At 42.6% G+C, this 14942-nt stretch overlaps 1 protein-coding gene across 4 annotated transcripts in view; it reads left to right on the top strand.

Annotated features, from left to right (window-relative positions):
• The window catches only part of LOC117135136 (rap1 GTPase-activating protein 1), an 81146-nt gene extending 66216 nt beyond the window's left edge, over window positions 1-14930 (top strand). For all 4 annotated transcript variants that reach the window (XM_033295190.1, XM_033295191.1, XM_033295192.1 and 1 more), the window contains 3 exons: window positions 11225-12934; window positions 12992-13480; window positions 13564-14930. In XM_033295190.1, coding sequence (XP_033151081.1) covers window positions 11225-12934; window positions 12992-13480; window positions 13564-13719 — 2355 coding nt within the window. In that variant the 3' untranslated portion in view covers window positions 13720-14930. The remainder of the gene's footprint in view (window positions 1-11224; window positions 12935-12991; window positions 13481-13563) is intronic.
• The last annotated feature ends 12 nt before the right edge of the window (window positions 14931-14942 follow it).

Raw genomic sequence — 14942 nt, 5'->3', positions numbered from 1 at the left:
TCAAACTTCTCTATCGCTGTCTCTCTCCCTTTCACTTGGCACGCGTTGGCACAAAACAGGTGCAAAGTCAGGTAAATAGTGCGAAAGAAAAATAAAAGCCGTTTTTAATGGGTTTTCCATTACACGCTGAGGTCATCGCTGCACTCACTGTAATCAAATTATTTCCAGCAGGAAAAATCCCCCAACGCCTCCTATGAACTTGGCTAATTGTGATGACCTAAGCGCTGTGAGCCATTAATGGGTTAATAATGTGCCAAAGCAAATAAAAACCTTCTTAGCCTAATTAAATGTCGTTTCTAGCTGTTGATAATTGTAATTGCACCCCGAAAAGTTTAGCATTCCAGTCACTGCCGATTTTGGCCATTATCGAAAACGCTTCTGGCCAAAAGCGGGACAATCGTCGAAATGAGGGTTAAGCAAATTAAAGTCAAGTTGGCGAAGAGAGTGAGATTAATTGGGTTTCTGGGTGCCCGGTTAAGGGGAGGCCTGCCTTTTATATAAAATGAATACACTTTCCGAAATGGAGTATGTTTTCATTCCAGTTTTTTAAATATATTTAATAAATTAGTACCAATACCAATTAAAACCTTAATATTTGAGGGGATCATCTATATTTTCAAATTCCATCTTCTAGTGTACTTGACTGATTTTGTAAAACTCGAATTACACTCATTATTATTCTGCTTAAAGCTCTTCGCCTTGGCTTACTTTCTGTACACTTTTGATCATTTGATACCCTGACGAGCAGAATTTTTCCGCAGAACTTGCAGACCTTCTAGAGTTGCATTGAGTGAGTGTTTGGACTTAAACAAAGCGTCTAATTCGAGCCAATGTTAGATCCCAAGCCTAGGCTTCGATAGTTAGCAGGCAGTTGGCTATCGGCTTACCTTAAAAGTAGAGGGGGAACTGGCTTAAAACAAATGCCGAGCTTTGTTTAGCCAGTTTTTAAAGTCAAACCAGTTAGCTGGTTTGGCCAGCTCAACTTTCAGTTTTTGTGCCCCTCAAAAAGCAACAACTTTGGAGGAAAAATGACAAGCGGAAAACATTGTTTACATTGATCAAGCTGCAGAGGAAGAAGGCGAAAAGGTAAAATTACTGCGCAAGAATTATGAGAATTAGCAGCAAATTATTTATGAATGGGGCGTGTTTAAATAAAGTGACTTGAGATCGAAGATCATTAGCATGCCAACGAGAAAAAAAGGAAGAACAAAAGAGAACAAGATCAGGGAACAAAGCTAAAATGGCTAACAGGTAACTGGGAGTGATATAAGACTTTGTTTCCCACCTTCATCCATCGATTCCGTCTGGTTTTTACAGCTCCATCCAAAGAGATCTACTGGCGATTAACTTCTATGTGTGATGTGTAAATTATGTGCTGGCCTTTTGTTCTTAACTGCTTTTGTGCCGTTTCACTGTCTAACTGTTGTTTTCAACAGGGCAAGCAACGACCTTAGTTTTAATTTATGCCAAAACACGTAAAAAAAAGCACTCGCAACAGCCTTGTAATAGTTCCTACTACTCCTCCAATACAAACTCTTTTTTCGTGAATAAGTGCGCACATGAAACAGCCAAATGCGCCAAACTATAATTTCAATTAAAGGGTGTTTTGAATTCGATGTCTGGGATTACGCACATTTAAGGCCTGCCTAAAATCCCATCAAGAGTTTTTCTTCATTTTGTTAGGAGATATAACTAGTTTGGCTCCATACTTTCTTAGCGTGTATCCATCTCACTCTGCTGCCAGCTGTCAATCTATGGCTATCTCTTTTCCTACTGGCATGCCGGAAAAGCATTGTTATTGCCAACTTTCGCTGGCAAGAAAAGTTGAAAATCTGACTGCATGGGTGTGTGAAAAGCGTTTGTTCAGTGTGCCCATGTAAATGTTATTTGCTGCTTGTTATTTGTTATTTCAGCCAACAATGCCATGGAAATTAGCTGACACAGAAATTGAAAAAATAATAAAAAAAAAGAAAACGCAGGCAGCTGATAAAGCTCACTCGAGCATTGCAGATTCAGATACAAGATACTCAGATACATTCGTAGCCAAGGCTTCTCATAAGCGGATCAGTCATTTGACATATTCATGCGGCTTAAAAACAAGTTTTTATTTTTTGCACGCAAAGATCGAGAGCTTTTGCCATTAGCCTTATTGGACATTTGCAATTCACTTAGTGCTGCATATGGGGTAACCTCCTCATTTCTCGGGTCACGCGAGCCAAAAATCCATGTCAAAGTTCACAACAGTTACAGCAGAATAAAGTCTGCCCCACATGAACTCGGGCCACGCCACAAAAAGATTAAAAAAAACAAGCCAACACATAAGAAATTAATGGCCATCAAGTGCGAAAAAGTTCATTTCTCTTCGCTTTTTCTGTTCTTGTTTTTTTTTTACGACGCCTTGTAAACTGTCACAGAAGATGGTAAAAGGGTGGGGATCTGGCAGATTGGTGGGCGACCTGGTCACCGGGTTTACCCCAGAGGCAACCGACAGCCAGAGATGACAAATGGGATTGTCGCATTGCCGTAGGTTTTACTTTATTTGGTTCAATGAACTGATGACTGGAGTATGGAGTAAGATAAATGCGGAGGTGTGTTTAGAAGTGATTTAAAAAGGAGTGAATATTAAACTTATTTTGCATGCAATCTAACGGTATTACAACATTTTACGATTTTTATGAAATATTATTTTATTGGAAATCCACAAGCACACATCAAATTGATAAGGGGTGACCGCATTTTGGCGAACTTCAAAGTTGAATGAGATATCATGGTCCTCTTCAGTTTCAAAAATATCCCCATCATATCCGCAACCTTGTTCTTTTGTTTACACAACTCTCAAGAGCATTTCCCCCACTAAAGATCACCATTTGCCATGAGACACCCGCACTTCTTGTCCACACGCCTCAGATTGATTTGCTGCCAAAAACCATAATCATCTGACGGATCAGCCCACTTGGCCTCATTCGCTTTATAAACAAAAGCTAGATAGATATTCATATGTTTCGATGCCTCTGTATGTAAATTACTCGGCACAGAGAAACCTTGACTCTGGTTCAATTAATAATTAAATCTCATTTGTTTTTCCGTCACTTTTTTATGGCTTTTGTTAATTGAATTTCAGGCGTAGAGACTCGTTGTTTTCTGATTCTTTTTGGCCGGGCAAAACAAAGAAACCAAATCAATTCAAATTCGGCTAAGACGGGAAAGAAACAAATAACCCAAAGACTTAGCCAAGGTTTTAGACAGCGTCGCGTGCGTGTCAAACTTGAGAAAAACTCAAAACTAAATAATAATGAAATAATAATAACAATAAAGAGCATTCGCCGGAGACATACCAGCCAAACAAACAGTTGATATGCCCTCAAGATAATTCCGAGATTTTGTTCCGGTTTTTTGTCTGCCTGATGATGATGTTGCTGGGAAAGAAAGTTTCTAAATGAAATTGCTCGCAATGTGGTGTGTTAAAAAATAAAGAGGAAAAGATAAATTCATTAGGCAGAGACCGAAATCCCGTTGCCCCCGGGCAATGAGCTGGGAAAGGGCTCTAAAAGTGGTTAACACGCCCACCAACGAGCGTTCGGCTAACCCGCCCCCCACACTTGTTTTTATTATCTGTATCTGTCTGTTTTTCTCGCTGTGTGAATTTCTTCATAAATATTTCGTAAAAAGAAAGTTTCACAGTGGCTGACAAACTGTAACGCACCCAAAAATAAAAAAAAAGAGTAAATAAATAAACAAAGCATAAACAAAAACCTGACGCCGAATGAATCACCAAAGCGATTGTGGCTGTGTTGAAAGTGTTAAATGCATTGCACATGTACATGGGACTTGGATGTGGATTTGGTTTTGGATTTGGCCAACTCTTTGGCTTCACTCGAATCTGCTGACCAATGGTCACTGCTCGCTGTTTTTTTTTCTCTATTGTTACCGATCATTGCTCAACTCTGAGTTTGAGGCCTGGCTTTTATTTTTTGTTTTGCATTTCACTTTGCGGCCACTTTAGCCGCTTGCATGACTCCCCGTTGTAGGCTTTGTTGTTTTCTAGCCGCCGTTGGCCATTTCGGAGTTTTTTTTAATTGGCGCCCAACATGCAATTGGCCAATGATTCTCCAACTACGAAATGCACTCTGCAGGATGTCAATGATTGATTACAAAAGTGGAATGCCTCGTCTCCTTCGCTCTTTTCGCACATTTATATTTCATTTTTGATATAAATTTCGGCTGCATTGCGTGCTCAACTGTTGTTGTGGCAATGGTTTTGTTATTTATCTGGCTTATTAAGTTTATGGACTGCTAATTTATTGATTTATATGCCAGACTGCAGTTGGAGTTTTGTTTTCGACTTGTGAGTTATGCCAGACACGTTGTAAAACAAAAAAGTAAGGTGATTGAATTGGCGATGAGCATAAAGAAATCAAGGGAGTTCAGATAAATCTGGCAGTTGCATGAAATATATTTATTCTTGTATTAATAGTTTAATTATACTTATTATAACTACTTCGGTGAATGATGAAATTATTCGGGTATTCGAGACTCGATTGAAAACATGTTTTTTGAACATTACTGCTTAGCTGTAGTTTAGATGCAACTATTTCTTAACTCTTCAAACTCCAAATTTGTAAATGCTGGAAAACTGCTCATAAAATGTTCATCTGCAATTGCAATCTGAAAATGGCTGATGCTGCAATGGAAAACACAGATGATTCAGGCTTTTCCATTACTCCTTAGTCAGCCATTAAGTCGCTTTGACTCTTTCGGGGTAAACAATCAACGGAGTCGGGTACTGAGAATAGTTTTATGGGCCTTTCGCTGATTTCCATCTGGCGTCTGCTGTTTAATTTTCATCCAAAAAAGAGAAAGAAAACGCCGACGATTCGAGTCTCGTGTGCGATCATAAATAAGTCAACGAATGTTTGCAGACGGGCGGCAAATGGGATTGGACTCATAAGCGGTGGATGGCGAGAGGTCGAAGGGGTTGGTAAATGCACTTGTGGGCACTCACTTGGCGTCAAAAGATTTGCTATAAATAAGCAACAGCAGCTGAGGAAGCAATTTGCGGCAATTGCCACTTATTGGATGCATCTACAGTTTGAGAGCCAGGCTGCAAGCCCCGAATAATGAATAATGAACAACGAATGCAGTGAAGCGCATGCAAATGAATGAAGATTAACGATGAGCGAGTGTTAAATCGCGCTGGCGACATGCGTTGACCCAGTTTTTGGGCAGCATTACCCTCCCAAAAAACGAAATAAAAATCAAAGATACATATGCATATGTAGATACAGATATGCCAAGTAAAAAGTGAATGTTGCCGATGCCAAAAAAACGCCAACGCATCGGCTTCGGTGGTCAGGCAACTTTTTTCGAGCAAAAATCAAGCAGAGAAATGTCAGATTCACTGCCATAAATCATCTAGAAACCCGCTGACAAATACACCAAAAGTACGATGAGAGTGGATAAACCTAGATATCTAGGCATCTGTTTTACAAAAGTTAACCAAATTAAAAAGTTTTAAGCGCTATATCTATATTCAGGCTTCATGCTGGACTAACTATTAAAAACTTTTTCTGAGTCCTGTTAAATTGACAGCCCTCCCCTTTCGTTTTCCGAATGAAGAGCCATTCCACTTGCTCGAAAGTTCCAAGCCTTTTCTCTCTTTTTTTCCCTGTCATTTTGCAACTGCAGCTGACATTTTGAACCACAACCAATCGAAACTGCCTTCACAAATTCAATATGCACGTTCAATTTGTTAACCTCGTTGGTCGCATGTTTTGACCAAGTAAACAATGCGTTATATACGGCTGGTTTATGCTCCAGTTTTGGCTTGTTTAATCAATATGTGAAATGAGGCAGGGAATTGAGTTTACCTACGGCTTGGATAACACACATTTTCACACTAATTACGGGCAGGAAACGTTCACATCGTGTTTCCTCTTTGAAGCTTTGACAACTGCCTGAAAACATGCAGAAAACTTCCTAGGAAGCCAAATGGGAGTACACAACTTTGGGGCCTGGTAATTTATAGCATTTCAGAAGATTCTAGGAAGGGTTCGCCAAGAACATCATCAGGTTGTACATATTCTTTCATGTTTCACGCTTGACTGCCAAAATTCTCGTGAGACAAAAGAACTCCTCATCGTTGACTTCACAAGTCTCCACGGGGAGGAGTTGGTAACTCAAGTTGAAAGGCAACGAGTCTCGATCACACGAGCAATTATTTTATGAGAAAAGCTAGCCAAGCGGAGGAAAATAATAAAAACAGGGGGAACACTTTTTCTTATGAAGAGTGGCTTGGCCATCTTGGTCTCGGGATTTGGTCTGGCGGCAAAACTTTTGTCAGCTGTTTGTAATTTAAATGTGCAAAGTTACACAAAGTCTTGGGCATTCGAGTGGAAACGGAGCAGCTTCAATGCGCAAGCGCGAAAGGGTTAAATAGGGAGAAGAAGGTTGGGCAAGCTCACGAAAGTCGTAGTAAGGCACTGCGAACTGTTTGAGAGCCACTGTACACTCGAGGGCAAGTTATTAATGAAACTAGAGAAAATATATATTATTAAATTGAGAGTAGTTATCACGGATAATTTAATTGAAGAGCAGAACAAAAATTTAGAAAAGTACTAAAATCTTCACAGGGACTTCGAGTTGAATAGCGTTGTCTTCTTGCTTATTAGCCCCGCCCAAAAATCACTTGATGACACCCACAATCATTTGCAGTACGGCTTTAACTCAGTTTGTGTGAATCGCAGAATATCTTATTACGCCAACCCCTTACAACTTCCCCCCATCTTGTTCGCTGCTCATAAAGCCGTGACATGGAGTCATGCTCCCCTCATACCTTTCGAGTTACCTCAGATCGAGGGAAATTGCTTCCCGTGGGCGTGTGGGAATGGAATGGCTTTAGCTTTGGCTGCGGCTCTTACTTCTCGGCCCTCTTGATTCTGCCTTGGAATTGTCGCAGCTAATTTTATGCTGCATGGGTAATGGCAAAAGGGGCATATTCGAAGCGGGTGTTGGGTTCACTGCGCACAAATTGGGTCACACACACCGTGACTTCACATGCAACTCGAATCCGAACTGCGAACTGCGGCTTCCAGCTGCGAGCTGCAATTAAAAATCTATTTTTAAGCCGCCACCGAAACCGCAAATAATGTTTGTTATTTTATATTAATTAGTGGATCTTAAAAATCAATCAGGTAGCTTGCATAATTTATGGCAATCTTGAATCCATTTTGGCTGCCTTTCGCTTTCTGCCACAAAATTTTTACGTTTTTGCTTTGTTCCGCTAATGAAAATGTCGCCAAACTGTAGCCACCATATTCAATGATTGCCTTATTTAGGCCGTGTTTGGTGTTCAATAATCGTTGAACAAAACACGAATATCAATGAACCAGTTGAACAAATGCGATTTTGGCCAAACAAAAACGCCCCCAAACCATGAGTGAGCTCACTTTTTATACACTTCTTGCAAACTCGCGACATGATCTCATTCCGATTGCAGTCGATAAACTTCTACGAACGTTATATTTTATTTTATGATATGTGAAGTCTTTTCATATCCATTTTAACACTTATTTTGTTCTGCTCACTGTTGAGCGATAAGAAAGACTATGTGTGTATGTTAATTAAGTTTGTGAAAGCGTTTCAAACAGAACAATCGTGCTCAGCTCGAATCACTCATACGTGTGGAGAATCCCAAGTTGAAAGATCGACTTTCAATGGCTTCTAAAGTGCGTCGCAGCTGGAGCTGAACCCATTAGGTGTTTTTGTCTTTATGATATAGCGGTATTGTTTAAGTTCTGCTAGAAGAATATAAAAGCCTGTGATCTTAGTGCTTACTACTGTTGTAAAAATGACTAGCTGCAATTCTTTACGATCTTAATTCCACAAACTGTCTAATCTCAAAAGTCTCGAATCCTTGCCTTACCCCATGCACAGTTTGATACGCACTCTTGACTTGTGACATTTGTGATTTATGCGATTTTGATTTAAGCACTTCAATCTCGAGTTTGGCTTGTGTTTTTGCATCGCCCCCTTTGGAGACTCGAATAAATCATGTGGGGAGTGGGTCGCACTGGGGGATTGGGATTTGTCGCCGCATACACATATATCTCCTGCTCTCCCGACATTTGTCTCACGTGCGTAGACAGCATACATATATCAATCAGTTGGGTAGCTTGTATGTGTGACACTTTCTGAGCTAAGCAATGTGAACTGCATAAGATATTCACAAAGGCTAAAACAGAAATAATATTACAATATTAACAGTTTGGAAAGCACTGCAGCGAATGACAGACAGCCCCTTCTTCCCAACGCCTCTTGTTTTTTAACCCTCTTTTAGGGGCCTGCTTCCTGTGCTTTTGTTAAATTTTGTTTTCATTTTTTGTCGTTTTTAGGGTGTGAGAAAAGCGAGAAATACGAGGGCGTTGAATGCAAAATGCACATTTTTAATGACGCCCGCCTGCACTTGAGCGGCAACAATAAAAACAACAAGCAAGCCTTGTTGACTCTGGCTACGTCGCAGGATTTTTTGCACATATGGAGGTGTCCAAAAGAGGAACTGCTGCCCTTCGCCTTATGCAAATCGCTTGTTCAATGCAGGAGATGACTTTGCCAGGGGCTGCCCTTTCCACTCGTTGCAAGTCCCTCTTCACATGCCACTACCCCATTAACCTCGAAACGATGACACTCGACAGTGAGAAAAATTGTTTAGTTCAATGTAGATGTCTGAAGAAGGAAATTCGAGAATCGACCACTAAGTTGAATCATTTCTTTTGGCCAATAACAAACTTGTTAGCCTTTAATGATGAAGTCCAGATATAACATCATTTGACATACCATAACTTTAATTCTCTGTGCAGTTCGTGCCCCTCTTCAGTTTGCCATATGGCTGTAGTTCCTCCTTCAGTTCCCCCCACTTTGGTTCCATTTCTGTTCGGTGTTCGGTGTTCAGTGTTCTATATGTTCTTTTCTGCTCCGAGCTCGTAACACTTTTCCACATCTTGTGGCTCGTGTACTCGAACTGGCTGTATGTAATCCGCTTAAGTTCCTCGGAATCGGCACATAAACATCATCATCGGCGTTATGATTGTCATTATTGTTCGGCGGGAAGCGGAATGATCATTTGTCAGAAGCGAGTTTCTTGTTCTGCACAAGTTCTACATTCGTCATGCTTTCCACTTTATTACATTTAACTTTGGCATTTTCCGGTTTGTGTAGTTGTCTGCTTGTGCTTAATACTTCTCCAGCAGCCTCCGCACAAATGGTTTCCTAATTAGATCTCATAAAACAAGCCAAACTGAAACCAAAACCAATTGCCAAAGTGGAAATCTTCACAAATTAACTGAAGGAAAAACTCAGAGAGATTGGGAGAGACTACAATATTCCTTATTAGATGAGTCACTTGTCCGCTGACTTCTTTTGTTTACCCAACCACAGACAGCTTATCCAACTAACTATCTATTTTTGGGGATGAGGGTTCCCCCTCTTCAGCCATTTACCAGTTTTCCCATTTCCCATTTAGGCAAACACTAAAAGGCCAACCGCCCTTAGCAAATGAAGCCAACTAAGCGTGTGACGTGACCGACTCTATAAGCAATATCTGCAACAGTCCCATAGCTCCAGTTCCCATTTAATTCCCCGCCCCGCGACCAAATGAACGTCTAGGGTTACAACAAAATTTATTAATTTTCCTCAATTGCCACATTCGTTTTGTTTGCCTGCAAAGAGGGAGTTACAGTAGGAAACTGCATTTGCATATTTTGTTTTAGACCATAGTTCGGTTCACACGATACAGATACCAACAGATACAGATGCAAACAAATGAATGCTAGAGCGATGGATGTCAAAATCCATTGGATATGCACCCAAATGACTGACAATGCAATTCATTAGCGGTGCAGTCAACTGGCTGGAAACTCGGCTTGAATGGCACACAACGCGAATTTGAATAATCGAATCGGTTAACCTTCAATCGATTGCAGAAGTGAGAGGCGGTGACCCCACAGTGCTTGCCAAACTGTATTGCTTTTTTTAGTTGCATTTGCATTTCCCATCCTTTCTCGGCTCATTATTTCCATCTATCAAGTGGGTACCTCCACTGCCTGCCTTTTTCCTACTTCCTTTGGCTCATTATTTCCAGCCATCAGCTGCAGTTCCAATTGGCAGCCGGCAGACTATTAAATCAAGGCACGAACTATCGATGAACCCTAGCCCGCTCCCTTTAACCCCTTGGGTACGTGCCACATTTGGCTGCAGGCCAGCGCCCTAAAGTGCAACAAAAGAATCCCAGAAACGGAAAAACTGTTTGCAAATAAAAGAAAACTTTTTAATATGCTTTCTTGTTTAGGAGGCATCGGGTTAAGAGGCAAGGGGGCTGGGGTCAAAAGGGGGTCGACCAGACAAAAGCTTCGAGTGGCGCCAGGAATTGTAAAGGAAATGGGAGCAGGAGCCTCGTTCATGTCAAATGAAAATGTTGGCTTAATGTTATCAAAAATTCAAAGCCATTGGAAGTGGAAGTTTCCCTCTCTGCAAATCCATCACGTAATCCACGACCACGCCCCTTCCACCCACTACCATATTTGTTTGGTGCCTTTGCAAATAGTTTGTGCCAACAAAATTGCAAAGCCATCGACAGTCTCTGCACCACTCCGACGAACCAACTGCACCACCCTGCTCCACTCTGCCATTATCCAATCCATCCACATGGCTCGAGGCCGCCCCATTTGCATATGAAGCTGGGGCGCGGGCTGCGGGCGGGTTTCACTGACGATAATTGCATGAAATTATAATGCAGCAGTGCTGCAGAGCCTCTAATTCCGCCCGTCGGCGTGTGGGAGGCTCCACTGTGGCACCCACTCACACATAATCAGGCCCCAGTTGTGTGCAGAGTGCCACACATGGATCTCTGACACACTATCCCGCTGAACAATCAAGCCAGAGTTTCGTACTCGCAGAGAATGGCTAGGGAAAATTATATTTATTTCCGCCAAGGATTAGGCGGCATTGTCTGCAATGCTTGGATTTATGGAGGTATAAGATTGGGATTTTTGAAAGGTAGTTTCTTGGGGCTGTCTGTGACATTCAATTTGTGTATATGGAAAAATATACACTGATATTAAATACCAAATTTATAGTATCCTGATGGTTTTCTCTCCAGTAATTCAAGTTTGATTGAAAAATCAATTAACGAATTAAACTCATTTATAATCGATTTCTTTTCTTCTTACAGAACCACCATCGCGGCAGTAATGCGAGTGAGGAGCGCGTGCCACAGCCACACTCACCCCACGACAGCCACGCCCATCCCCACAACGGTGGGCTGCAGCACTCGGGATCGCGGGCAACACTGCGCCACTCGATGAACCACTCGAGCAGCTCCACAGTCTCGGGCTCCGCCTGCAGCTCGACGCCCGCCTCCCCGCAACTAAGTGGGGTGGTCAGCGCCTCCGGTTGCCAGCTGCTGTCCAACGGACACCACTACCAATCTCAGTCGTCGGTGAGCTCCAACTCATCGATCGTTTCGGCCATTCCCGCCTCGCAGAGATTGCTTGAGGAGGCGCTGGCCAAACCGGCACCGTACCCCATGATCTTGCTGCCACTGCACGGTGGTTACTGGATGGATGGCACCGAACATGAGTGCGGCTACGATGCGAGAGGAAATCCTCTGCTCCCACAGACCACCTGGATGGCCAAGTTCGAGACGGACGATACGGCCAAGTGCTACAGGAGATTCTATGCCGCTAGGGAGCACTCGAATTTGATTGGAGTGGATGAGCAATTGGGACCGATTTTGCTTTCTATTAAAACGGAAAATGTAGCCAACCAGGAGCACATGCGAATCCTGATGAGATTGAGAACTGGTACGATGCACGAGCTTCTTCCAGTTTCATGCCTATTACCACAGCCAAGTCCGGCAAAAATGGCGCATACACTGAACGAAAATATCACGGTCGAGCATTTCATGCCGATTTTGTGCCCCAAGGCCTCGCAACTCATCAGTGTATACGACGAGCATGTTCTCGTTTCGCACTTCAAGTTTGGAGTGCTCTACCAAAGATATGGACAGACCACCGAGGAGGAACTCTTCGGTAACCAGCAGACATCACCAGCTTTCGACGAGTTCTTGGATGTCTTGGGTCAAAGGATACGCCTGAAGGATCACAAGGGCTACAGGGGTGGGCTTGACATTCAGAATGGTCACACGGGCGACACAGCTGTCTATGAGGTCTTCAAGGAGCGAGAGATCATGTTCCATGTATCCACTCTATTGCCGCACACCGAGGGCGATCCACAGCAGCTCCAGAGGAAGCGACACATTGGCAATGACATTGTGGCCATCGTTTTCCAAGAGACCAACACTCCATTCTCACCCGACATGATCGCCAGTCACTTTCTGCACGCTTTCATCGTGGTCCAGCCCATTGAGCCGAACACACCACATACCCGTTACAAGGTCAGCGTTACCGCCAGGGATGATGTTCCCTTCTTCGGCCCCACTCTGCCGAATCCCGCAGTTTTCCGCAAGGGACAGGAGTTCAAGGAGTTCATCTTGACCAAGCTGATCAATGCTGAGAACGCGTGCTACAAAGCTGAAAAGTTTGCAAAGTTGGAACAGCGCACCAGGACCTCTCTGCTCCAGAATTTATGCGAGGAACTACGGGAGAAGACTCGCGACTTTCTGGGAACCGATCTTTCCCAGACGTCGGCAGGAAGTCCTACACCCGAGACCCCGAAAGCAGAAAGTGGTAGCGGCAATGCCGGCTCCCGCTTTATCGATACGGTGAAGAAGGCTTTAATCATGAGGGTGCGCTCGCAGAGCGTGGACACCGGAAATGGTCATGGACCTGGACAAACGGATAAATTCAGTGTGAACACCAAGCTGGGCACATTGAATTCCAAGAAGGAGACCCATCCCGAAATGCAGACACCCAATCTAAATGTAAGTCTTTATTGCAATAATTTGAAAATGGAAGCTAATTTCTTTCTTTTCCCACAGACCTGCAGTCGCACGGCCTCCAAATCCTCATCCAAGTCGAAGTCATCGAACGAGTCCACTTCCTCCTCCCCTGACATTACCTCTCGCCAGGCGAACAACAACAATACCAATTCCATCGGTGGACACCTCCCCCAAAATGGAACCGGCGGGGGCGTGGTAGCAGCGGCTGTCAGTGCCGCCCAAAACGGAGTGGTCGCAGTGGCCACCATGTCGGAAACGAGCGATGATTCCAGTCTGAATAGCGTGGATCTCGATCCAATGATGGCGCACTTGGACGGCGGAGCCACCTACATTGACAGTGATACTGGGCTAGAAAGCATGAGTTCGGCGGAGGCCACCACCAAGGCGTGCTCCCTGTGCTTAGATGGAGTCCAGTCCACCATAATGGGTAGTTCCCCCAGCAACGAGACGATCGTGAAGATCGAGAATCTGCGCCAGGAGGTCACACGATTGAAGTGCGACAAGTTGGATCTACTCAGACAGAATGTGGTAAGTATTCAAACATAAGCGAAACTAAATTAAATTACATAGTCCCATCACGAGTTATACTAATTGTATATTTATTTTTGCAGACCTGTCAGCGCGACATCAAGCGACTTCGGGAGCGGGAACTTTCCCTTCAAGGCGATCTATCGGCGGCAGGCAGAGAGATCCTGCGACTGCGGGATCTCCTCAAGGAATACATGCCCGATACAGCTTCAGCACCACTCTCCATATCGCCCATCTAAGCGTAAAACGCAAACCTTTGATAACCCAATGGATGAGGCAGGAAGACAGGAAAAGGAGTAACCACTGTGCCGTGTATAACACTTTGGAGAAAGGGATCGCAGAGTCGTTTGGAGAGTTGAATAGCAGACAGTTGGCGTAGCCCTCAAAAACCCAAGACCCCCAAACAAAAACAAAACAAAAACTGTATTATATTTAGTTTACGTAGCTGTAGATGTAGATCCCCGCAGATCGGACAGGTAGCAGCAGGCATGCCCATGGACAAGTTATTATATAAACTACATACAAACAGTTACAAACTAAACTAAACAAAGCGATAAAACAGCAAATGAAAACAGAACACAAAACTCAAAAAAGTACACCAAATATATAATATAAGTCTTTAAGCATATTTAACGCAAGAATAAAATCCCTAACCGTACGTCATAATCCCCAAACCAATTCCAGAACCCATCCCAACTTTAACCTAAGTAGAAAGCGATCAATCACAATGCATCACACAGAGATCGATATCGATATATTATGATAATAATCACAAATGAAACAAAAACCAATGTAGCAAAGTTTTGAGGTTTACAAAACCGTTACTCGTTCGTTAATCGCACTCGTAAACTGTTACTGTTGCCGTGACTGCTACTGTGACTCTCGCTTCACATTTCATACCCATAATGGAAGATAACTAAATTATGATCGATATATTATTTTACATTTAAACACTACAAAAATCACTCTGCGAAATAAACAAGAAAGAGAGGGAACTCTTAACCTTAAGTTTAAGTTGCTTTAAATACTTTTACCTAAACTGTATGTTAATTAATTATGACTTAAGTTTAACCAAACGCAGAAACCACAACATCAATGAATTGATGACTCACGAATAGAATTTGCATGCCGCATTCAATGTATATATGTGTAGGAGCGATGTATAATTCTCGATCCACATACGGATCTGTCGAAATTAATTATGACTATTTTATTTTCTAATCGATTACTGAAGATACCAATAACCGACAAATGAAAGCCACGCAAATTAAAACCAAGCAAGTAGTATTTGGGAAATGAATTCCAAAAGCAAAAGTTACACGCAAGCATTAATTTTGTCTTTGAAATCTATCCGATAAGTACCGCGAATAATTGTTTTTGTTGAGATGCATTATCATTTTTATTGTGTAAAGTATAAAAAACCAACAAATATATGCAAAATATATGGAATATATACAAAATA

This window comes from Drosophila mauritiana, chromosome 2L (genome assembly GCF_004382145.1).
Source record: "Drosophila mauritiana strain mau12 chromosome 2L, ASM438214v1, whole genome shotgun sequence".
NCBI lineage: Eukaryota > Metazoa > Arthropoda > Insecta > Diptera > Drosophilidae > Drosophila > Drosophila mauritiana.
Note: the sequence above shows the minus strand (reverse complement) of the source record. Positions and strands in the feature narration are given on the sequence as shown.